A 27,139-nucleotide genomic window follows, 5' to 3' on the forward strand; every position below is an offset into this window, starting at 1 on the left:
ACTAAAAGGATACACAAACTCACCTATTTGTACTGTTTAGTTTTTTCCAAATATACATATTACTTTAAAAAACTAAGTTAAAAAATAAGAATGAGGACATTATCAAGAAAGTGAGGCCTTCCCTGGTGGCGCAGTGGTTGAGAGTCCGCCTGCCGATGCAGGGGACACGGGTTCGTGCCCCGGTCTGGGAAGATACCACGTGCCGCGGAGCGGCTGGTCCCGTGAGCCATGGCCGCTGAGCCTGCGCGTCCGGAGGCTGTGCTCCGCCCGCAACGGGAGAGGCCACAGCAATAAGAGGCCCGCATACTGCAAAAAATAAAAAATAAAATAAATAAAATAAAATAAATAAAAAGAAAGTGAAAAGAAAACTTACAGGATGGGAGAGAATATTTGCAAATCATATTATCTGATAAGGGTCTAATATGCAGAGTATGTGTGGAACTCATAAGACTCAACAACAACAAAAAATTAGAAACAGCAATGAACTTGGACATTTCTCCAAAGAAGTATACAAATTGCCAACAAACACATGAAAAGATGCTCAATATCGTTAGTCATTAAGGAATTACAAATCAAAACCCCAGTGAGATACCACTTCACATCCATGAGGATGGCTTTACTATTTTTCTTTAAAAAAGCAAAATAACAAGTGTTGGCCAGGATGTAGAGAAATTGGAACACTCATACATCACTGGTGGGAATGTAAAATGGTGCAGCCAGTGAGGCAGTTTGGCAGTTCCTCAAAAAGTTAAACAGAATTTATGACCCAGCTATTCCACTCCTAGATGTATACCCCAAAGAATTAAAAACAGGGACCCAGAACAAAAAACTTGCACATGAATGTTCATGGAAGCATTATTTACAGTAGTCCAAAAGTGGAAATAACTGCAACATACAACAGATGAACAGATAAATTGTGGCATATACCTACACTGGAATACTACTCAGACATAAAAAGGAATGAAGCACTGATAAATGCTACAATGTGGAGGACCCTCAAAAACAGTGTGCTAACTAAAAGAAGCCAGATGCAAAATGTCACATGATTGTGTGTAATATCCAGAAGTGGTGAGCCTACAGAAAGATTGGTGGTTGCCAAGGGCTGGAGGAGAAAATTGAGAGTTACTCTTTACTGAGTACAGCGTTTCATTTCGGAGTGATGAAAATGTTTTGGAACTAGATATAGGTGGTGATAATACATTATGAATGCACTAAACGCCACTAATTGTTCACTTTAAAATGATAACTTTTGTTATGTGAATTGCACCTCAATCATAAAAATTACATTCAAACTCCTGGAAATTACCTTTCTTCTTCACTTGTTAGGCGCTCATTAGAATCCTAAGCCCCGGTTTGGTCAATATGCTTAAGAAGGTTGTCGAGAAATTAAAACGCAGTGAGGGGAAGGATAAAACTGATTAAGGCAGGGCTTTTGTGGGGTTTTGCCAGTTTAGTGGATAATGGCAGCATCTGCAAGACAGAGAAGAACTAGCCAAAGGAAGAAGAGATTTACAGGAGTAATTAAAAGTGCAGTTTGGACCTGTTGTTTTGCAATCAGAGATGACAACAAATATGAGTCTGGAATTCAGGGCTAAAATTGTATAAATGTGTTAGAATTGTTTCCTTGGCTGTGTGTCTTAGAGCGTCTTGAGGACAGGAACTTCTGTGCCCAGAAGTATGTTCTCAACAGGTACGTATTTGTGAAATGAGCAAGTGACAGCAAAGATATGGATGGAGAGAAGATAGGCACTGTTTGCTTTTACTGGCGGTCCAAGCACCTGAACACGATTTGCAAGGAGGGTCAACGTAGGTCCCAATTTGCTCAACACAATCCTGGTTTACACCTCACCCTTTCACTCTCAAAAATGTCTATTTGTACAATAAATTACATGTTACTCTTTGTAGAAGAAAAAAAAGGAATACAATTCATGTAATTCCTTCACTACAATGGCAGACCTAACAGGCTTAATAAACATCGCAATTAAAAAAATTCCTTTAGAACGCAACTGCTTATTTTCAGAAATTGAATCAATAGTACAGGAGAGAATCTTTTATTCTTGTGCTTTAAGCAAAGAGCAGATGAACCACATCTCCTCCCCTTTCCTTCCACTTTATGGTCACAGAACTTGAGAATTACAAGGGGAGCCAGGAACTCATCTGTCCTTATCAGTTCTTCCAACGCAAAGATGCGTTTTATGACATTACAGACAGCTGGCCATATGTCTCCTCCCATTGGTTGTCTCAACAGGGGAGTAACATCTCCAGATCTTCAAATAGGCACTGTTTAATCTTACTGAAAAAAGAAATCTTGTGCTAAAAACTAGGAATACAGTGAAATTAAGTAACTAGAGATGTGTTCTTGTTGCTTTAGTTTTCTGTTGCTGTGCACCACAAGCTTGTGATATATTCTAGCATAAGTTCTGCCCTTTAACAAAAGTAATAAACCAAGTCCACAAAGCATAGCTTGACACAACTAGCGAAAACCACAATGTAGAGATCCCATCCCAAAAAAGAGACTTATGGAGTTTTTAAAAGCATGTTTATGTGACTGCACATAAATGTTTGTGTAAAAAGGGTATTATGACAGTTGATACCACAAAGATTACAGTAAGAAAAAGCACTTTATGACAATATTTCACAAATTCACAAGGATCACTTTAATATACAAAGCAATTGCTACCATTCTGAACACAAAGCAGCTAATATGTACATAGTGTTAATAAAATCCATTATAGCTCAGTACATTTTTTCTTTTTACACAGATAAAGCACAAAAAGATTTAGGTAAAAAAATTAAAACAGGGGTGTTTCTAGAATGTAGGGAATTTTATTAGAAATGTATTTCCCTCACTATAGTTACTTATTTAGTATTCAACTCCAATAGCAACATCAGAGTTAAAAATCAATACCCTGTTTTGTGCTGATAGTTTTGGGGGGAGGTATTCTTTACCCCAATCCTCAAGCAAAAACCAAAAAATTAAAATAAAAACCACCCACAAAACCAAAAACCCAAACAAACACCTTTCTCTCTAGAAACTTCCCTGATTATTTTGTTTCTAAAGTTTCAAGTGATACAGCTAGGTTAGAAATAATTCCTCTTCTTGGGGGGAATGACAACTGACGTGACAAATCAGTTGGGGACTTTACATGGAAAACGGCAAACTAGCACTCTTCTTTGCCATCCTAACCTATACTCACAGAAAAATGTTGACGAATTATTTCCCACTTTTAATATAAATAATTTTATTACATACACAAATTGGAGTGGCACCTGGATAAAAATACAATGTCTATAAAGCATATACCAATTCAATTTTAAAAAAATAAGAAAATAAAACCTCCCAAACACAATGATAGATCATTTCACTTAGCCAACTAACGTAAGATCATTATCTGCAGGGATTGTCTTCCTTCCCTACCAATTTTTAAACTACTTTAGATTTACTCTCACATCTCTGAGATGCTCCTCAGACACAAGCTTAGAAATGCCATACTTCTGTAGGCAAGTATTAAATAATGCCTCTATAAAGTAGGTAAAATTTGAATTTCCTACTGTATGACCCTTTCAAAGACATTTCCTGAAGACTGTTCATTTTCCTTTTACTTGCTGGCGAGAATAACTCAAAATGTATCGTGTTTTACCCAGCTAGGACCTGTATGCACAGTACCAGAATGCAGACAGGTCAATATTTTCTCTCTGTGCTAAACAACTCAGCCTGCTTATAATATCAAATTGCTTCACAGGCTTTGTTCTATTTTTTTTCCTATTTTAATTTTTTTAAAAAATAAATTTCAAGCTAAAACACCTGAAATATAATCCCTCCATTCAAACGTTATCTGGTCCCTCTTAAAGTCTGCCCCCTGAGGACACATACAAAGGCTTAAGCTACATTCACTAATCAATAAGAACTTATCATAAGCAGATGAGACAGATGGAACTTCAGCACCCTGTTTGATTTATTTGAAATTCTTCCATACTGACTCAGCTTCATGATATGTTCGACCCCTCAGGGATTAGTGCCTCTCTTAGCCGTTGATTCTAGAAAGTCAAGGAAACCAGTTCCTAGTACATACAGTGACTGTGCAGTCAACTTAAAAAAGTCAACATACCAACATTAAAAGTATTCAAGATGTATGTAAGCCATCCAACAAAAAGTTCTAGTTGTGCTTTGTACAACTGAGTGAACAAATGTATACAGTTCTTCACCTACAGGCTTACTTAAGCATACCTCACTTTTCCCCTCCTCGTCTGAAATCAGTCGAATGTGATGTTAACAAAGACAATTTAAAGTGAAAAAATTTGATCAAATTAATACATGTGTTCTCCATGATAATAATGATTAATTGCCTTGAGAAGTCTTTTACTGTTCTAGACAAATTCAAGGATATCTTGGGATCCTATAAACAGTATTAATGTTGGGGTGAGGACAGTCTTACTTAAAATTGGAAATAAATATTTATTCACTTGAGTTGCTTTTCCTTCTATCTTTATCCATGAAGAAAGATAATAAGATAGGGTTTGAACCCATCTTTTAATTAACTGGGCTAGTCTAATCTAATTTCCTGATATTTTTCTTTTACAGCATTTATAAGGCTAGCCTTTAGGTGTTAAAATATTTTAATCAATGAAAAAAGCTGCCATAAAAAAAGCCACATGATTTGAAGAGAGGAGAAAGACATAAAAAGTCAGATGACAATTAATTGATGAGGGAATTTCTCAAGTTTGCTAATACCCAAACAGGGTCATTTTTAAAAGTGCAAGTTACACCAAACATTTACAAAGAATATAATGTAAAAATAATCCAAATAAATATACAACTTTTGTATTAAGTCAATGGGAAACAATATACCAACAGTTTTCAGGGTTACAAAGGCAACAAATAAAGCCTCTTGGAAAAACTGAAAAGGTGTGTTAACAGTTGTCTCTAAAGCCCACTTTAATTCAAAATCTTAACTTTAAGATATTAGCCTTATTTTAATCCTGCAAAATGAAGCAGCCTTCTGATCTTCAAAATAAAGAGACCAATATATGCTGATAGCTGACTGCAGTTGATCACAGAACTAAAAATATTAAAAATGAAATCTAGATTGAAGTCACTTAAAGTAAGTAAAAGCATCCTGGTTTAAACAGACTTGTTTCTTCCTAAGCCTTTGTATGATTCCACATGTCACCCCAAATGGTCAAAAGGATCAGGGATTAGGCCTGAGAGACAGAGATAAACTTCAGCCAGATGACTTCTGATCGGACAGCCTGCCTGACTGGTATTGTGCTTTCAGATACTAGCACTGCTGCTGACTTACCATCAAGATACATTTTCTGCCAAAAATCCCTGCTCAAATGAAAACACCAAAAATTCTCCCCCAGGATGATTTTTGAAAAATCAGTGGTACCTTTTAGAAGCTATCTTCAAAATGTTCTTACCACTGTTATAGCTGCCAGAGACAAAGCACAAAAACCAAATACTTTTTTGTGGGGGTGGGGGTGGTGGTGGTTCAAGTGACTAGTAACATATTTAAAAGTATCAAGCCAAAGAAAACTGACAATTAAAAAAAAAAACACTTAGAAGAAAATCAGGAGATTAAAAAACATCAATCATGAGTGCTGGGGTAATTCAGTCCAAGAAACTACCAAAAGTGATGCAATAAAATACACAAAAATGTAAAATTTCATCCGACCTCAGTATACTATAATACTCAGCATTCCTGACTTAAGAGCTCTCAGAGCTTCAGATTATATACTGTATGTATATATATATATATATGTACACATATATTATACAAATGCCATTCCCCCCCGCCAGGAATATCTAAATGAACAGAGCACCTATGACAATATTATGGTTGCCAATATGGTACTTGAGTTTGAAAAATGAACTTAAAAATTACATCTGATATCAATTTTTTTTAATAATGGGAACACATTGGATCTAGCCCTTTCTAAACCACTTTTCAGTTAAACACTATCAAAGCTTGAAAAGTCGTAAGAGCAATATATAAAAAATAAACCCCTCCCACTTCATTTTTATTAGAGTTAATCTGTCCTATAGATAAAAGTGCCACATGGCCCTATATTTGCAAAGTGAGCAATACCAAACTTGCTATTTTCTAGGCAAATCAGTAGCATATGTACAGATTCCTATGATGACATTTTTATTCCCTTTTGGCCAATGAAGAGAAAAAACATTTATAATGTGGCCACATGTTATTGGCTATAAGATTTTTAAAAATTATGCTGTTTTCTTAACAAAGATTCTCAAAGTTGCATGCTTAAAAACAAACACCTTTTTCCCAATTCTCTTAAAAAAAAGTTTGCTCAGAATATGCTTAATTTCTATCTGTATAAACTGAAATCTTCAAATCTCTCCAAGGGTCTAAACAGATTCAGCAACAGAATACATTTCTTACCTCACCATTAAGTAACTGACTTCAAAGCAGTGCAATCAGTCTTCTATAACTTACAGATTCAGCCAGCTAATATGGATGTGACTTGCCTTGATTTATCAGGGACTAAGAGGACCACCAACTTTCTAATTATTAAATAGAAAGCCTCAACTTTTGAAAACATTTAACTTGCTAAATACTAGGCAATTTTCATTTATGAAGCTTATGACTTTTAAAATGTTCAGGTCTGACATTCTGACTCATTAAGAAAGACTTCTAGTTTGTGAATAGATTTGTGATTTTGCTTGGTTTCTATTAAACCAGTTTTGGAAAATGACACATCTATGCAGGTATACAAATAATTTTTACACTATAACTTTCCCCATTAGCTCAGCAGGATAAACAACAAAATTTACAGTCGTTTGAAAGCCTTCTTGAGAACCTGGTGAACTGTCCAGATACATGACTACATCACTCAATTCTTAGAATGGTGCTCCTTCATAAACTCTGTTCATCCTTGAAAAAAGACAACGGTTTGTTACAAATAAAAATATACCATTTACAAATATTAATTAAAAATCTTACTTTTCAACATGGACTCAATAATTAACACCCATATCTGCATATTTTGTTAACACATTAACAAACTTAACTTTTAAAAACAACCCATGACTAAATATAAAACATTAAATTCTAGACTCTCTTTTAAAAAAGGAATACCTTCTCAAATGAGAAATTATAATCTAACATTATGTCAATCTCCAATTTTTCAAATCCACCTCAGTCTTTTTTTAAAGGGTAACTTTTAAATTTATCAAGCTTAGTGAATAAAATGAGTATTGATAATTAAAAGCAGTACTGGAAACCATGTGTGATACATACAAATACAGACTGTTATAGGTAAGGAATTAAAACAGGTAGCTCCTTTACAGAGTAACAAAGGATATATAGCATATTGGAAAGCTAAAGCATAGCTATCCTTTTTATCAATAGAAGAAAACAACAAAGGTATGTTTTGCAAGAGTGACAATCCAAATATTGTAGTACAGCAGTCATTCAAATATGTCTGAAGAAAATTATCTTCCTTGTGCATATCTAATACTGTACTTTAAAAGAACTATATCCTTATAACTTCTTTCATTAAAAAATTCACTACTCTGTTAAAGTATGTTAATATGGAAAAGATTTAAAATCAGTATTTTTCTACAACACATAACATTTTATAAACAAATACAGCACTTTGCTTTAACATCTTGAAGGCTTTCCTGTTGGTGGTATAATATAAGTGCAAAGGGGAACAGTTTAATTAGAAAAACCTTTTAAAGTAAATGAGTGACAATATAAATATTTTTGAAGGTGGTGACAAGAACATTTATTTAAAAACCTTGTTATATAACTCAAGGGATTGGTTTACTAATGAGCATCTTTTTACTAAGAACTTAGTACTAAACTAAAACAAGCTTTGTACTTTTACTTACTTTGATTTAATTTAAAATCAAATACCATGCTTTTTCATTCAGTTGGTTACTTCTTTTAATGTATTCAAAATGTTGAACACATACAGAACTGAATTAAGAAGCAACAACTGCCCTATGGAAGAGCTGTAGTTAATACAGAATATTTTTAAGAACCAAGGACAAGTTTTCAGTATTGAAGAGAATGTACATAGAAAGCACTCCAAATTCATTCTTAATTTCTTCAACACCATCCTAAAATTCTTTTAGAGGGTATGTCTCTTAACAATCTTACATAATTCACAATGAAAATGTGAAAACACGTCAATTTGGCAATCAACACGTCTTCATTGCACCTACTTACTTTATGCATGCGGCCCACACATTACTTCAGCTCAAGAGGCTGGGGTAATTCTGTCCCTAAGGCAATCAAGGAGCTCAGCGCAAACCTTGAAATCATTTAAAAAAAGATTTTCTTTTCCTCATTTCCCCCATCAATTTACAAGTAAACAAATTATTACTTCTTGAAGAGGGCGGGGGATAAAAAGCACAAGTCTCTTCATGATTCGTGGAGCTGAAAATTTCTTGAGGGGAGAAGTGGAGGCAGGTGTTGGAGCATTCACAGTTTAATGCAAAAGCACAAATGAATGAAAATTCTGTAGTTGCTTTCAGGCAGTTTTGCGCATAGAAAAAAAGAAATGTTTAGAAAATAAATGTTTATTTCGTCTTTCTGGTTATGGCCAAGCCAGTCCTTTTTCCACCATAATAGGTGAAAATTTAAATCCCAAATTAATCTGATTTGTGGCAGTAAAGGTCCTTAAGTGCTTTTAGCTCCTCAATCAGTGTCTTGTTTTGGTTTTCAAGCACTGCCACTCTGTTTTCTAGACATTTCACATATTCTTTCTTCTTTCTACGACATTCTCGTGCTGCTTCCCTACAAGCAAAAAAGGACAGGAAAAATTATGCAACATTTCTGTATCATTTATTTTGCGTTAGATACTACATTAAAAAAAAGATTTAGCTCAAAGCAACAAACGTTTTAATATATTATAGATCAGGCATTTGAGAAAAATAAACAGAATGACTTGGAAATTGTCTAATGTAAAATTTTAACATACCATAGAAAGTTGATTAAAAAAAACCATTCAAAGCACCCATTTTAATTGATGGGGCAGAAGGGTGGCAAGCACTTTCATACTCCATTAAGAATTACTAAACCTCGGAGGAGAATACAACATTGAAATGAGCTTCAAATAAAAAACAAAAAGAACTCTTTAGCTTGGAGAGTGCCTCTTAAAGCTTCTCAAAAATTTCGATCTAAATATTTTTAGATAGAATGAAAAGATTCTCCTAGTGGATTCTATGGGCGAAAGAACAGATACACAGAACAAGGAACATGCTAGACACCCCAGAAACAAACCTATACAAATACAGTCAATTAAATTTTGACAAAAGTACAAGGGCAATTACACAGAGAAAGGATAGTCTTTTTTTTTTTTTTTTTTTTTTTTTTTTTTGCGGTACGCGGGCCTCTCACTGTTGTGGCCTCTCCCGTTGCGGAGCACAGGCTCCGGACGTGCAGGTTAGCGGCCATGGCTCACGGGCCTAGCCACTCCGCAGCACGTGGGATCTTCCCGGACCGGGGCACGAACCCGTTGTCCCCTGCTTCGGCAGGTGGACTCTCAACCACTGCACCACCAGGGAAGCCCAAGGATAGTCTTTTTAACAAATGGTGCTGGAACAAACAGGTGTTCATACAGAAAAGTGAACCTTTTACACATTTCACACCTTATAAAAAAGTTAATTCAAAAGGGATCACAGACCTAAATGTAAAACATAAAATTATAACATTTGATATAGAGCAACTGGAACTTTCATACATTGCTGGTAGAAATGCAAAATGGTACAACCACTCTGGAAAACAGTTTGGCAGTTTCTTATAAAGTTAAATATACACTTACCATTCCATCCATCCAGGCCACTCCTAGATATTTACTCAAGTGAATTGAAAGTTCATATAAAAACCTGTATGTAAGTATTTATAGTAAATTTATTCATAATCCTCCAAAACTGGAAACTAAGATGAACTTCAAGGTGAATGGATAAATAAACCACATCCATACAATACCAGGGATAAAACTAATTACTGATTCATGCAACACTATCAATGAATCTTAAATGCACTGTGCTAAGTGAAAGAAGCCAGATCTCATATTTATATGAGATTCTGGAAAATACAAAACAAAAAGATGGAAAACAGTTCAGTGGTTTCCAGGGGCTGACCACCAGGAGGTATCACAAGGGATTCTTTGTAGAGTGGTGTGAATGTTCTGTATGGCACTGTGGTGGCAGACACATAGCATTTTATGTCTGTTAAACCCCACAGAAATATACAGCACGAAAAGTAAAGTAATGACAATTTAAAATAAAAAACAGGATATCGGGGAATCCCAGAATTGAATGAAGATGTTGAGAAATCTAACGTTACTCTAAAGGTATGTATATGACATAAGAGGGTGGAGAATAAAGAAGCAGATCTAAGTAACTCTGAAAACAGTGCTTTCACTGGTACTTTAAGGCTAAAAACAGAAAGAACTGTACATAAATGCTATGTTGTAAATCTGTTTCTCATAGGAGTACAAGTTAGCAATCATGAAACTATTTTATATGATACTAGAGTTTAACAAATACATAAATAAACCATCTTTAGTGGGAAGCCAAGTTTCTGTCAGAGAACGAAGTTCAAATAAGCAAAGGGGGGAAGGGAAGGCTAAAATAAGCCCTGCGGTTACAGATTAGAGTCAGAGGGATCAGTACAAACATATTTAGTATAGTAACGTACACGTACAGAAATACAGTTGTGTGCATACATGGGCCAGTGTACACACACACACACACACGTGTATATTTCCTAGCTCTGTCCTTTGAGAGAGCCTGTGAAACCTCAGTAGCAAAGAGCACAACTACTGCCTAACTGATTTCTAAATACCATTTTCCAATGAAAGAAACTAGGACTCACTGAATAAATGGCTGATTTCAAGGCTAAAGCAGGGAAAACACAAGATGAGAAGTTGAACCCAGATGATCTTGTAGGGCCAGAAAGTAAAGATGTGCTTGAAGAAAAATAAGACGCCATCTAAAGGACACAGGAACCAACGTGTAAGAGCTCCTGATGGCCAAAACTGGAATAATCTTATCATAATTAAATAATATTGAATTATAGCCCAAAGAATAAGGTAAGTATCTATAAGACCGTACTGATATAAATGTAGAAGGGATGGGGAAATAGAAAATCCTCATTAGAATATCACAGTAATAATTACTGCAGGAAAGATTCCCCTGTGAATACAAAAATTAGTGGGGAAAACTTGAAAGAGAAATAAAATATTTGCATAGTCTCCAAGCAACTCTGCGAAAGTAACACCAATTACCATGTTGGTTTTCACCTATGACCACAATTTCTTTGATACTCTCCTTTCCAGGAGGTGGAGTTTAATTCTCCTCCCTTTCTAAATCCGTGATTTGCTTCTAAGGAATAGTGTGTAAAAAGAGAAAAATGATAACTGCAGCGGGAACACTTGGACAGCACTTTAACCAAGTGATCAAAGTTAACATTGCCAGTAATGAGTCATGCTGGTATGTGCTCCCTGATATGAAGTGACAAGAAGGGCAGACTACATCTCTGTGGTATTCTTCCCCCAAATTCATTACCTTCATCTAATCATAATAAAAACATCACACAGGCCCAAAGTGAGGGATATTCTGAAAGAAACTTAACTACTACTCGGTAAGCCCATGAAAGACAAGGAAAGAACTGTCACAGATTGGAGGAGATGAGCCATGATGACTAAATGCAATGTGGTACCCTGGACTGGATTCTGGAAGAGAAATGGAATAGAAGTGGAATAACTGAGGAAATTCAAATAAAATGGACAGTGCAGTTAATATTATTATACCACTATAAAAAATACTATGTTAATTACTATACATAGTATATGACAGAATGTTAATTTCTTTAGTTTTGATAAACACAGCCTGGTTATGTAATATGCTAAACTTATAGAAAGGTGGATAGAGAGTATCTGGAACTCTGTACTATTTTTATAACTGTTCCCATAAGCTAAAATTATTTCAAAATAAAAAATTAAAAACCGTGTACTAAAAGTGTATTATTTATCTTTGCACATATATATTAGGGGAAAAAAATTATACTCCAGAATGTTAACATTTTGGGTGGCACAATTAGTGGTGAGTAAATATTTTAGCTTATGTTTTCTAATGTGCTTATAATGAGCATGTTTTACTTCTGTAATAAAAATAAATAAAAATGGGATCATAATACATATTCTTTGGTACCCTGCTCTTTTCCACTATGAACATCTTCCCATCTCAATAAAAACACATCTTCATTATTAACAGTTGGTTTTATACAGTTGAAAGGATGTACCTTAATTTATATAGCATACACTTTAACTGGTTTGAATTTTCAGTTTTTTTACCCCATTTCTAATTCATTTTCTTTAAATCTACTTATTTATATCCTTATCAGTCTCCTGACTTTGTTAAAATGTTTCTAGCTTATTGTTTGCTTTGCTACTTTACCTTTTCCTTGGCTAATCAGAGGTTTCATATTTTTAGATGGTCAAACCTACTTAACCTTTTCCTTTATTACTTCTGCTCTTAGGAAACCTATTAAATTCTTCCTGCACTCTAAAATTGTAAGACAGAGGTGCTGGGTTGTATTGCTTCCGTAATTTTTTACTCCTCCCTCCCTGTGGGAAGAGCACACCATTCCCATTTCACTGATGTTGGGCTTGTCCTAGCCTGTGCTTTGGCCTATGGTACCCGAGTGGACATGATATTCACCACAATCAAGCAGGTGCTTCAAAAAGCATTTCCCCTTTCCCTTTGCTACAATAATGACAGGACTCAAAGAGGTGTTCCTCCTTTGGCTGGGAGCATGTGGAGGAGAGCCATAGCATGACTTGCAGCTGCCAAAATGTAACATAAGTGAGGAAGAAATTTCTGTTGTTGTTGGTTTTTAAAAAATATATATATAAATATATTTATTTATTTATGGCTGCATTGGGTCTTCGTTGCTGCGCGCGGGCTTTCTCTAGTTGCGGTGAGCAGGGGCTACTCTTTGTTGAGGTGTGCGGGCTTCTCATTGCGGTGGCTTCTCTTGTTGCACAGCACGGGCTCCAGGCGTGCGGGCTTCAGTAGTTGTGGCACGTGGGCTCAGTAGCTGTGGCACATGGGCTTAGTTGCTCCCGCGGCACGTGGGATCTTCCCGGACCAGGGATCAAACCCGTGTCCCTTGCATTGGCAGGTGGATTCTTAACCACTGAGCCACCAGGGAAGTCCCTGTTGTTCTAAGACACTGAGATTTTATTATTTTTTGTTACTGCAGCAACACAAATTAATGTAACCATCTATACTTTCTTTTAGAACATTTACCACTTATCTTCATTTCTTTTTTTTTTTTTGCGGTACGCAGGCCTCTCACTGTTGTGGCCTCTCCCATCGCGGAGCACAGGCTCCGGACGCACAGGCTCCGTGGCATGTGGGATCTTCCCAGACTGGGGCACGAACCCGTGTCCCCTGCATTGGCAGGCGGACTCTCAACCACTGCACCACCAGGGAAGCCCTATCTTCATTTTTGAGTAAATGGCAATTTGAATGTTATAGAATTTGGGGAATCACAACTTTTTCTTTTTCTTTTTTAATGAATATGTTGAAGTCCTAACTCTTAATTAATTAATTTAGTTTTGCTGTGTTGCGTCTTCGTTTCTGTGCGAGGGCTTTCTCTAGTTGTGGCAAGCGGGGGCCACTCTTCATCGCGGGGCACGGGCCTCTCACTGTCGCAGCCTCCCTTGTTGCAGAGCACAGGCTCCAGACGCGCAGGCTCAGTAGTTGTGGCTCATGGGCCTAGTTGCTCCGCGGCATGTGGGATCCTCCCAGACCAGGGCTCGAACCTGTGTCCCCTGCATTAGCAGGCAGATTCTCAACCACTGCGCCACCAGGGAAGCCCACAACTTTTTCTTATCAAGTTTAGAAGACAGGCTGTGTTTGAGGCACATAGGGACATTTATCCTAGTGAATATGTTCAGGAGGAGAGTGCTTCTCTAACTTTTCCACCTAAGTAACCATAATGGCAGAGGAAACTAAATATGGGAGCACAGTCCATAGCAACTGCTGCTGGTGTGAATTATATCTTTTAAGTTTACCTTAAAAATGTTTTTTCTCTCAAATTTTTGAGCCAAATAAATATTCAAGGAAAGCATTCCACATTTCCCTCTTGGTGCTACATACCTCCAGCACACTGCCATGTGTTCTGGTCTGAGTGGCAGAGCAGGAGATGATGGTTGAATCTGACAGGTAGCAGGTGCACAGGCTTTGGTGCCAGAGCAAGGCTCATATCTGAGTTCTACCCATTTTTTTTAAAAGGTGTGACCTTTGGCAAAATATTTACCTTCTTTCTGAACCATATCTCCTCTGTAAAGTGGACATAAGCTTCTCTCTCATTGTGGGCAGAACTAATAAAATATGTAAAGAAATGAGGTATCGTGTCCAGCACATACCAGGACCTAAATAAATAATATCTCAAGGGAAAGGTCAAAGCCGGAATATATATAATTAGGTGGTATCAACATATAGGTGATGCCTGAAATACATAGGTATGGATGAAAGTTTCAAGGGAAAATTTGAAAAGTAGTCAGAAAACCAGGTGAGTAAGCCAAAGAAGAGTTTAGAGAAATGAGCAGTCAAAAGTGTCAAATACTCCCAGTAAAGGTAAAATGAAATGAAAAGAGAATGCTAGATTTGCCAAATGGGGAGGTATCTGTACCTTTTTATAGACACTGGAGTGGTATGGTGGGCACAGAAGCCAGATTCTAGTGAATGGAAGTTGAAAAAGTAGAAGCAGCAGATATCTGGGAATAAAGGGAAAAGGAACTATACCAGAGTCAATGGGAAGTTTCCTTATAGTGAAATTAAATCCAAGCCAAAGTATTTTATTAAAGAGTTCACAGTAAGTCAGGTGGCTTCCCTGAATATCTCAGGCAAGCAGAGGTTGTTAGGAACTGTAGCTATGTGTTCCCTGTCCCCAGCTTGGTGTGTACGTGCCTGGTGTGTGTGTGGGGGGGTGGGGGTGGGAATCATACATCGCACGAATAGAGGAAAAGGAGAATTTGGTATGCCTGTCAAATTAATGTGCTTTCATAAATGGGCAGCCCTCTATACCTCAGAGCAGACAAGAAGCTGTACTGCTGCCTTCTCACCCACTACAATTAAGCTGCTTCTTAAGTGATTTCTGTGTAAGGGGAAATGTTTGTTCCAGAGAGCCAAACTACACAGACATAATCTGAAGTCCTTTGTTGCTTTCATAATCAAGAGATGTATTTTTTACCTGACTGCTCTGTTGTGTCTGCTGAGAACTGGTTTCTTTAGTAAATGCTGTTGTCTTAAACTTTATAACCTAGCCTTTACTTGAGACTTTCTAAATCAGACTTGCTTCTAATTTTCAAAAGGGTTACTTATACACTTCCTTACAAACATTAAAAAAGTTTAAACACAGTTTAATTTATATTTTAAAATACACTTAAATATGAACACAACTTTTATGCTTCTGTTTATTATTGTAGCTTAAATACTTAAAATCACATTGATGGAGCACAAATGAAATAAGTTACTCAGCTTGTTTCCAACTCTTTTCCTAATAATCCGGAAAAAACTGTGCCGTTTCTGCCTAGGTGTAATTCACCAACATTCTCTAACAGCTAGGAATATTTTAGGAACGAAAGAGGTTGATCTAAGCTGGAACATGAAATTGCACAAAAACAGACACTTCAACAGAGCACTGCAGTTACAAAGTGCTTTCAAAGGAATTATCTTACTTGACCCACATATTTGACCCACAGAGCAACCCTCTGGGTGGGTAGTGGGATCCTGTTTTACAAAGGAGAAAACTGAGGTTTAGAAGGTTATGTTCTTCTAAAGTCACAGCAAAAGGGGTAGATCTAGGACTTGAATCCACATCCTCTAAATTCAACCTCTATGTTTCTTTCACTTTATCATAGCATTTGAAGAATCTTGAGGTGAAAAGCAGTGGAATATTTTCACTGTTTCAAACTTTTAATATCTTTATTTTCATTTTCTTTGGTTTGTCTTAGGTCATTTCTATATCTTAAGCTAAATATTTAAATCCTAAGCTAAATAAATAAAAATACTAAGGTAAATAAAATTTTTTATTACTTTTTTTGATGACAAAGCCATTTACAGTTATGAATTTACTTTATGGGAATAACTTTCCCACATTTAATAAATTTTCGATATGTAGCATTTTCATTGTTGAAGACTAGTTCTATTTTAAGATTTTTGTCAAGAATAATAAGATATTCTCGGCATTAATCTATTTTTGAAGAATCTTTATTTAGGTGTTAAATTGTTATTATTTTGAGTAAAGATAATATGCATTAAAACTTAGATTGGCCATCATACATTTACCTTATTACAAATACATTTAATATAAATAAAACAACACTTAATTTTAATATATATATACATGAAACTCTTAATCTTAACAATACTACTCATGAAAAGAAACAATTTTTAAATAACCTAGTTAGTTGGTTGAAGCAATAGTGAAAACATAGCAAAGTTGTGCGTTAAATCTCCCATGGGGAAATTGCATGAAAGAAAACTACTCTATCATCAAAGATGGACCCATAATCCCATTAGCCATCTCATAAGTGCAGCTTATGAGAAGCTAAGTAAAGAAGTTTTAGCAAGATCCATCCATTTTACCAGAAAAATATCTCGATGCAAAGATCCTATTGTCAGCAGGTGCTAAAGACCCACATCTGGCAGAATCTGAAGATAGGCCTGACCTACGACAATATAAGTAACAGCAATGTACGTACCTGTTCTTCATGAGGCGAACCTCTCTCTTTCGTGCTGCTTCTTCGGCGGGCTGTGTAGGCAGTGCTGGGGAGGACGCCATAACAACTCCAGGGGCGATGGTGCTAGTGGGTGCTGTGCGGATCTGGTACGTTTGTACATCTCCAGAGGCAGCTGAAAAGAAAAATAGTGAGCATGGTGTAAGACACTGAAGCACTGTGACTTGGTAAAACCACGTGTCAATCATCAATCTAAACATATATTTTGGATTAAAAGGAAAAAAAGGAACAGATGATTCTGACTAAAATGTTGAAAGAATCAGCACTCTTTGGGACATTATTCAGAAATTAATTCCCAATTTAATGTATTTATTAGTATAGTCACTTGGATGAAAGAGGTCTTGACTTATGTCTGCTGGGTCTTATATTTATCTTTCTTTGGAATGTAGTTCTATTCTGTTGTTAACATGCTTACCAACCTTAAGTCTAAAAGGTAAGTGGGGCACAGCTTGGATGATCTTCCTAGAAAGAGTATAGTCCTCAATGTCTTCCTTTGATATTGGTAAATTCATATTAAAAAATTTCAAATAGACTCTTGCCACGACATAAAAACGACCATGATTTTTCATAAAATAGCAAAATGGAAAAGAAAATAAAGCATAATGGTCAACTATTATAAATGCCTAATTGTAACAAAACAAAGTATGAAAAAGTGTACCGTTTGATGCCAATTATATTACTTGTAAGCATTGTTTTAATGTAAATGATAACGGCTAAACAAATTGAAGTTTTATTTTTCTAACTAAATGATCCATCATTTGTAAAAAGAAAAACAGTCTCTATTTGTCAAATCGCTTCTAAAAACAGCTTAATAATATGCCCTCCTAGGAATAAGAAACCTAACATTATCTGAGAGAATTTGAAGCTCTTTATAAAATCATCCATATTTGTTATTAATATCAATTAAAATGTGTAGTTTGAGTGGAAAAGATTTATATACTAAACATGTTACCATCTTCAAACTGACGTTCAGAATTCAAATTCACTGACATCCTGCTTTACAATTTTTGAGTACCTGCATGTAAAGTGAAAAGGTGTTTTACTCCCATTAATAAGCAAAATATTATCTTCTTCAAATATTATTTGTTTAGTAACAGAAAATATTCTGTAAATACATTAGGGCCCTTTAAATAAATTATGACTCTCTAGTTGGTGTTTTAGAATTATTCAAAATTAATCATCCATGGTGAAGGGGCACATCTGTCATTACCTAACAGAGGCAAAACATTTTTAATAAAAATATTTTTAGAAACAGATTTATTATTATTTCCTTATGCAAATTTTAAATGTGGCATAAATCATATTCTTAAAATATTCAAGTGAATTCAAAGAAAAATGGTCAACTCCCATCCATAAAGATTTCTGAAACAAATAGGAAGAAAACAAAACAAAACAAAACAGAAAAAAGCTATTTCTGGGCTTCCCTGGTGGTGCAGTGGTTGAGAGTCCGCCTGCCGATGCAGGCGATGCGGGTTCGTGCCCCAGTCCGGGAAGATCCCACATGCCGTGGAGTGGCTGGGCCCGTGAGCCATGGCCGCTGAGCCTGCGCGTCCGGAGCCTATGCTCCGCAACGGGAGAGGACACAACAGTGAGAGGCCCGCGTACCGCAAAAAAAAAAAAAAAAAAGAAAAAAGCTATTTCTGTAATTCACCATGTATTTAACTACCTTTGCTCATAGACCAGGAGACTTGCACACTGGTATAAGACTTTTCAGAATATAATGCTATCCTTTGAAATAAAAAATGATGATCTTAGAAATGAAGATGTAAATTTCTTTTGACTTAAAGCAGAGGAACAGAATTTTGAACCTCCCAAGATTCTTATCAGTGATTTAGTACAACTTTTCATTTGACACATGAAAAAAAATGAGGCCCAGGGAGGCTGGGTCTTACTCAAGGTCACAAAGTGAATCTATATATATTTAGGTTTAGAATCTAGCTTTTCTTAACTCCTAATTTTATTGTCTTTCCCTCTAACCTACCTCATTTCTCCTATATCCAAATGTTAAAGGTGTTAAAGATAGATGTTATATTTTTAAAACTGAAAATAGTTGTTTTTATGCCATGACATTTGGTCCAATTGGAATAATGGAAGAAGAGTTCATGGAAAACAGTATCTATAATGAAGAAAAATAAACTATATTTTAATAGTGCTTTGCAGTATCATACTTACTTTTTCTGAGTCTATAAAATTTTAACTTTTCAAAGAATTTAACATACCTGTGAATTCTGAATTCTCTTACCTTGAACAACAACTTGGTTGCTGGGCACTAAGATCTGCTGTCCATCAGTGGTCTGTGCATACTGTAGGATGGTAGTACCCGGCTGAGTGGCAGCTGCATTGGTCATGGTTAATGTCTGCAGGCCTTGTACCCCATCGGTACCATTGTTAGCCAGCTGTATTGCTCCTCCCTGGGTAATGGCAACTAAAACCCAATGGATTTTATTGTTACAAGTTTAATTAATACCATGTAAGTCTTATACACACACTAAATTCAAAGCAGAATAATTTGCAAGACATAATCTAGGAGAAATTATTACAGCAAATAACATCACCAAGAAGGATTTTGTATACTCAAGTAACTTTCTGCTCAGGAAACCTATATCCAATTTCAGGAATACAAACGTACTCTATGAACCACATTATAATTTATAGTAATGTCAGTTAACAAATAAAAAATGAGAAAATGTTAAATTCCACTTGAAGTTACTTGGTTCAGAAGAAGTACCACTCTGTAATCCACACTTCCTTTATTCTGGCATTAACTACATAATATTTTCCTTCTCTACGTTCATGTACTTATTAGCACAGATATGGGCATGTAACAGGCACCCAATAAATGATTATTTAATTCATAATTAATAAAGCAGTTCAGTAGTGCATTCTGTTCTCTAACTCGGTTAGCAATGCATAAAGTATAACAAAAGTCCACTCAATGAAACAACGGAAACGTCCTATGGAACTTAATTATCACAGACCTCTCATGGAGTTTAAAATTAGAGCCCAAGATCATCATTTAGAAAAAAATATTTTACTGCTATTTCTAAGTTACCTATTCAAGCATTCTCATGTAGGATCTGTTGATTATTCACGAATTAATCATACTTGTCATTTATCTGTTACAAAGGAATCAACTTTGGCTCATACTAGTAGACATTTCACTTTATAAAAAACCTCAATTAACCTTTATGCTACAGTACATGGAAAAAGTTAATAAGATACTTTCCCTGTTAAAGTTTTCCAGAAAGAGAAGGACTAAAAATCACAATATTACATATAAAATTGCATAATGGATTTTAACTAAGTCAACATGTCTGATTTGAGCATGTTACTTTTTGTCTGTTAGAAGGAAATTAGCTTGGGATCAACTGTCAGCTAGCTCTGGGTAACTAACATCCTGAGTCATCTATGTATGAAAAACTGGATTACTTACTGTTCAATCAAGAAATAATAACAGTTAATGGCTGTGATTTGGTTTAGTAAATAATACCTGTGGAAATTAAGATACTGGCATATACAATCTACCCACTTTAGCTAATCCCATAAATTTTACTTATCTTAGACAAGGAGAAAAAAAGGAATATGTAAAAACTATTCTGAGATGAATACTTCAGGATAACTTGAAAGAATCAGGTTAACAGAATCAAACCACAATTTCTCAAATAGAGTTAATAAGCAAATTCCACTGTATTCAATGCACACAACTTTCTTCTTGACTACATACCAATGAACTCAAGGTGGGAGGAAAGAAGGAAACTAGAAATCAGGAGATCTGGGTTCTAGTCCAAGTTCCATCACTAAACTGTTATTTGAATCTGTTATCTCTTCTGTAAAAATAAAAATATCTGGTTCTAGCCACTAAGTACAATTGTTATAAAAATCAAATGAAATCATGTATATATGAAAGTACTCTGAAAAACTGAAGTCTGAGCCTATCAAACACTTCTTTTCTCTTAATATTTATTTATATACTTCATATTCCAAAAGGACTTAAGATAGCTTTCAATAAAACTAAATTCATTAAAACAAGAAGAAAAAGATAGAAATCAAGCAACTGACGTATCTTTAGGTATATATAATGATTCTACCACAAAATCTAGAAGAAGGAAAAGACTATAGTTAAACAAACTCAGCTAAGATTCTGAGAAGCCACAATGAAAACAGTTTCAGTTAGTGAAATAAAACATGTTTTTCTAACTAAGAATAAAATCTCTCAAATAAGATTTTATTATCAGGGACTGTGAACCAAGTAATGGACAAAACTAATAATAGTATTAGTTTAAAAAAAACCCAATTTATTGAAGGAGTACAAATTGGTGTAGCCACTGGGAAGGGTAATTGGGCAGGCTGGCTTGGCTTCAACAATTCCAGTCTTTAGATGCTATCCCCACTGACAGGACAGGATACTATATATATAAAAGAATGTTCAGGTAGCATTGTTTGAAACAGTAGAAATGTCCTAAATATTCATCAGTGTGTGTGATTTTTAAATAAATGTTATATTTATACAGTGGAACACAATGTAGCTATTAAAAGAAACTACATACATAACTATATATGCATATATTTGTCTATTGTATATAAATAATATAGGTCTCACTTGTATAAAAATACATGACACATGTATGTATAAACAGAATAAAAAAGAATGGAAGGATATATACCAAACTCTAATGGGGAGGGATGGAAAGGGTTTTTACTTTTTATTAATACTATAAACCTCTACCATTTGAATTTTTACAACCATATATTTCTTTTGTAAGTTAAGAAACATATAAATATTGTATATGTAAGTGGTCATTATACTGATTTTTTTTTGCGCGGTATGCGGGCCTCTCACTGTTGTGGCCTCTCCCGTTGTGGAGCACAGGCTCCGCACGCACAGGCTCAGCGGCCATGGCTCACGAGCCCAGCCGCTCCACAGCATGTGGGATCTTCCCGGACCGGGGCACGAACCCGTGTCCCCTGCATCGGCAGGCGGACTCTCAACCACTGAGCTACCAGGGAAGCCCGATATACTGATTCTTAATGACAATCAAGAACATAATGTTAAATCAGTTCCATCAAGGTCATATGTGCACATACAGAGAGAATAAGGGATAAAGATAATGTATAAGGCTTTTAAAATCTCAAAGTATTAACCTTTAAAACTAGCAACTGTCAGTTGCCAAATTAAACATCTATTTTTCTCAGCTTCACCTCCCTCAACTTCTCTTTCCTATTTGAGATTTTGATATGCCTCTTTCCTAAAGAGCATGCTTTCTATTCCTAGTTCAAGTGAGACTTGCTGTGGTGAGTGAATCTCTGTTACTAACAGGAGTGTGCTGTATCCCTCAAGCGTGCTGAAGTTGGAGAAAAAAAAAGTTCATGTATCAAGGTCTTAGAACACACACCTTGAATAACTCAAATTATTTGGATATAAGTCTAAAAAATACACACATACACATATATAGAGAGTATCTATTTCTGCCAACAAAGAACTTAAGAAAGAAAAGAATGAGTGAACTCTAATGAGCTTACAGAATGGACAAGAAGCTTAGTCAGGAATGCCTGCCTTCTACTTACTATTAAAAGTTTCAGCTTTGGCTGAGCTAAAAAGTCTGCTACTTGTTTTTAATTCAGTTGGAATGCAATTAGTTATACAAACCAAGGCTGAGCTGTAACTGGAAAACTATGAACTTGGGAGTCAAACTTTTATACATATTTCTGACACAGACTACCCCAGGGCATTAGAAAACCAATGCAGCAAGAGTTTCAATGTGCACATTTAATTTGTAATTACGGAAGAGAGGGAGGAAAACTATATAATGGGTAGCACTGGATTTAATGAACAAATCAAAATGAAGACATCAATGTGTGAGGCACTTTGGGAGGCCAGAAGATATTGGGAAAAGAGAGGAAAAAGGTACCATTCACACAAATGCCTTTGATCAAACAAAAGCACAACTCAAAAGTTCTTTATAACAGATTTAGGTGAAAGATAAGAAGAGAGACCTAAGTGTCAGAGACATCAGAGAAGTGGAAACTTTGATAACTTTGCAAAAGAAATCTTTGCTTTCTGTGCGACAAAAAGCAAAGTGCCCTCTTAATTTCAGCAGTCCTTATGCTCACATTATTACAATTCACTACACTACCTTTTATCTTAAAAGGAATAATAATTAAATGTGCTGGTAGACTGCAAACAAGCCTCTCCACCCCACCGTGAAACATCAATATGATTTAAAAATGCTACTTTTAGAAAGAAAGATGCATTATTAAAATAGGTGAATAATGAGACCATTTTTGGCCTTAAACATAATCAAAGAATGATTATCTGAAAAACTCATGTTTTCTATTAACATCATATGCTATATGAGGACTGAAATATAGAGTTTCAAGCAGTGGTTTAAAAAACTTGTAAGACTCTCCATGCATCTGCACAAAACAAAGGGCCATTTAAAGGTCTTACATACCTGAGCAATCCTAACTAAACCCTGAAGGAAAGAAAATACTTCTGTTACAAAACTTTGCATATAACTAAAGGAAATATAATAATGACAACCAAGATTTAGAAAAGAGCTGGCGCTTATACGATTACTTTAAGGAAAATGCAGTCATTAGTTTTTCATCACACTTTCCAAAACAGAAATATCTATTACTCACTATACTGTCCACTGCTAGTTTGGTAAATCGGAGTTGGCACCGTTACAGTGGTGATGGCAGGTGCTGAAGTCTCCTCTTCAGACTTCTCTTCTTCAATCCTTGGCACTCCTGGTGCATCAGAAGATAAGTCATTCAAAATTTTCCTAGAAAAATAGAGAACTATATCAATTAAAATATAAGTAACATTTACTGGCTAAATACAAAGAGGAAAAGATCAGAAAACTGGCAGAAAGCTGAGAGTGCTTAAGAGAGAATTTAAAAATTTTACAGTTTAAAAATTTACAATAATAAACAATAAAATTTGCAACAATAAACAATAAACTAAAAATGGATCAGGGATGCACATGTCAAAACCATATGAGGACTAGAAAAAACACAGATGCATTTCTCTTTAAAATGAACATAAAGAAAGACTATGATTCAAAATCCAGGTGCAATTAAAGAAGAGATTAATAAAATTGGCTACAGGAAAAAAACCCTTTTTTATGGCAAAGAACACCAAAAATAAAGTCAAAGATGATCAAACATACTAGGAGAAAATGCTCACATATATTACAGATAAAGGTCCAATATCCCTAACATACAAATAACTCTTGAAAACTGAGGGAAATAAAAGACCAAAAACCTGATTTTTAACTTCTCAACTCTCAGATTGGTAAAAATAAAAAAAAAGTATAACAATATATTCTGTTAGCAAAGCTGTGAGAAAATACATGCTCTTGTACATTGCTGTTAGAAGTATAAAACTGGCACAACCCTTATGGAGGGAATTTGGGAAACCAAATGTGTTTACACAGCAATCTTACTTCCAGGAATTTACCCTTAAAATATACTTCCAACAGTTTAAAATAAATGTGCATAGGATTAATCATGGCAGCATCGACTGCAACTGCAAAAGACTAGAAACAATCTCCACGCTCACATATAGGGGAATGGTTGAATAAACTATGGCTCATCCACATAATGGATATGGCATGGTACCTTTTGTATACGAATGAAGGTGAAATAAGAAAATATTTGTGTATCTGTTCATCTGCTCAAGAAAAAAAGTCAGAAAGGATAAACTTGATGGAGTTCAATTTGATTAATTATCTACTGGGGGTGGGTGGGAAAGAAGTGAAAAAGGATGGGCGGAGGGACACTTCTGAGTATGTGTGTGTGTGTATGTACAATTCTGACTTTTGGAACCACGTTAATGTTTTACATATTCAAAGAAAGAAATTAATTATCAACAAGGATGGGGGAAGAATTCTAAAATGGAAAACAAAAACAAATGAATCTTACCACATTTCAAATGAATAACGTAATCACAGAAGAGGGGAAAAAATACTAACCCAAGTAATTTTTGAAATCTTAAATTTCTAACAAACCAGTTTGAAACTTAGCCTTAACCATCTACCAAAAATTTCCCCCTTATTGTAACAAATTACATCTTCATGCCTTGTGCGTTCATTAACAGATTTATAATTATTGTTTTATGCATTTGCCTTTCAAATCATGGGAGAAAAAGAGGAATTACAAAGTAAAACTATAATAATACAGGCTTTTATATATTTATGTATGTAATTACCTTTATTGGTACTGTCGGAAACATTCTTACAGTTGTTTTTTTAAAAAAAGAATTCCCCTGATTGTATTTCTCATTTGTAAAATTTCTTACTCATTCTTTTCCACATCTGCCTGTTCTTATTTAGTAAACTTCTATTTTTACTGTAAGGATGGTTTTCTCTTCTCTCTTTGCAAACAAGACACAAAACTATTTTAAACAGCTTGGGAACTGACAGCTAGTCAATAGATCATGATTTGGGTATCACTGTTCTAGAACACTTGTTTTTCAAACTTCAGTGTACAAAAGAAGCTCTTGAAGAGCATGTTAAAACACAGATAGATTCCTGGGTCCCCTCCCTAGAGATTCTAATTCATTAGGTATGGGGTAAGGGCCTGAAAATTTGCATTTCTAACCAGATGCTGATTTACCAGTCTGGGCTGTGGACCATATCTTGAGTAGTACTGGTCTTTAGAGCAATGTTTTTCAAACTCAAGTCATAACCCCTATGTGGGCCACGAAAACAATTAAGCGTGTTGCAACCAACATAAACAATAAAAAACAGCTAAGCATCACACATGATAAGGATGAGTATTGCTTTGTATTAATTTTTGCTTCAGATCCCTATATATAGGTATATACGTGTGTGTGTACATATACCTATATATAATGAAGAAAGAGAGAACTGTAAAGATATATTCCTTATTGTGGTTTAAAAGAAGTTTAAAAGCTACTTTTCTAGACCTACAAATAAATCTACTTCTCTTCTGCATGAAGCCAGCGATCATTCTCAGTCTTTTTTTCCAGTTTTCCAAATTGTTGCTCCAGACCATCTTGGACATTCTCCACTTAAGAAAGTTCACTGTCTCTTAAAGTGTATTCCAAATGTGGTCTGAGCAGTGGGATTAATTCTAATTCCCTCCCTTAATCTAGACACTAGGTTTTTTTTTTTAAAACCAATGTAGCCTTACAGTGTATTGGCTTTTTTGGCAACCACATCTAATCAATGGTAATTTAAAGAGCATAATTATATTTTTTAGATGAATTCTTAATCCAGAATCCTATACTTGAATAATCGATTTTGTTTTAAACTCAAGCTCAGAAATTTTACAGTTATCACCAACATTTCATCCTATTTGTTTCAATCTATTTCCCTTGGCTGCTATGATCTTTCAAGGTTCTTATTCTACCACCTATGAGGGTACTTAGCCCTTTAGTTTCTATCATTTGCAAATCTGATAAGCATGGCCTCTATGTTTTTAGCTAAATTGCTGGTAAAAATACCAAGCCAGATGAGAGCAAGTGAGAACCCTTCAAGGATTTCCTCTGGGTAAAAACTGATCACTATAAAAGCTGGGCTGTTCCAATAAAAACCAGTGTGTATTATTTAATTCCCATTTCTCCAACTTCACAAAAACATCCTAAGAATTTTGTTAAAGATCTTGTTATAATCAAGACATAGAGGCTAGGTTTCAAGAGTTCATAAACCAAAAGCAAAATAATGGTATACTCCACTATGGACGTTTGATTATAAGGGAAGATATCATCTTTCATAAAAGTAACGCTTTCTCTACACGTGTGGTCTCAGGCATCTTTTATTTGATTCGTAACTGAAGTGCTATATAATGATTTTTGCTGGGACATACACTATAAGCCAATTAAGGCAAATAAAAGATTTTTTTTCAACATAAAACTCATATAAGGTCTACAGCTAAGATCTGCCTAGAGTTTATATATAGAGAAGCCATGTAGCTTGTTTCTTAGTACCAGGTTGAATCTGCTTCACGATCAAATGTCTTATATACTAACATGAGATATATTTCGAAGTTAAAAGATAAAACTAGCTATATTTTGAAAAAATTATGAGTATAAATAAAGGTAACACATACTTGGTAACACAGAATTTCTTAAGACCTCAAAGTCAATTTATTGGTATTTATTTAGGGTCCTTTATTTGTAAGGATAGAGAAAAGGGCTAGCTTAGCAGCCAAGAAAGTGGGAAAAAAAATTTCAACATCCCTTTGAAAAACAGAAATATATATAAATAGAAATAATTCAGGCTAAAGCAGGGAAGAATAAGTTTGAAGTTTATTAAACTCTGAAGTAAGCTTATGAAGATTTGTGGACTTGCTCTTCCTGGAGATATTTAATATGGAGCCA

At 35.3% G+C, this 27,139-nt stretch overlaps 2 protein-coding genes across 9 annotated transcripts in view; one reads left to right on the forward strand and one right to left on the reverse strand.

Moving 5' to 3' along the window:
• Positions 1 to 27,139, forward strand: part of METTL21A (methyltransferase 21A, HSPA lysine) — a 57,634-nt gene that overhangs the window by 16,517 nt on the left and 13,978 nt on the right. The window lies entirely within an intron of this gene.
• CREB1 (cAMP responsive element binding protein 1) overlaps positions 2,032 to 27,139 on the reverse strand; it is a 58,022-nt gene continuing 32,914 nt past the window's right edge. For 3 of the 6 annotated variants that reach the window (XM_082629917.1, XM_082629919.1, XM_082629920.1), the window contains 4 exons: positions 23,434 to 23,576; positions 19,034 to 19,216; positions 16,756 to 16,906; positions 6,903 to 8,768 (listed from right to left, as the gene is read on the reverse strand). In XM_082629917.1, the coding sequence (XP_082486043.1) occupies positions 8,624 to 8,768; positions 16,756 to 16,906; positions 19,034 to 19,216; positions 23,434 to 23,576 (622 nt within the window). In that variant the 3' untranslated portion in view covers positions 6,903 to 8,623. The other 3 variants (XR_014294811.1, XM_082629916.1, XM_082629918.1) reach the window with 3 other exon arrangements.

This window comes from Mesoplodon mirus, assembly GCF_964341445.2.
Source record: "Mesoplodon mirus genome assembly, chromosome: 8".
Lineage (NCBI taxonomy): Eukaryota > Metazoa > Chordata > Mammalia > Artiodactyla > Ziphiidae > Mesoplodon > Mesoplodon mirus.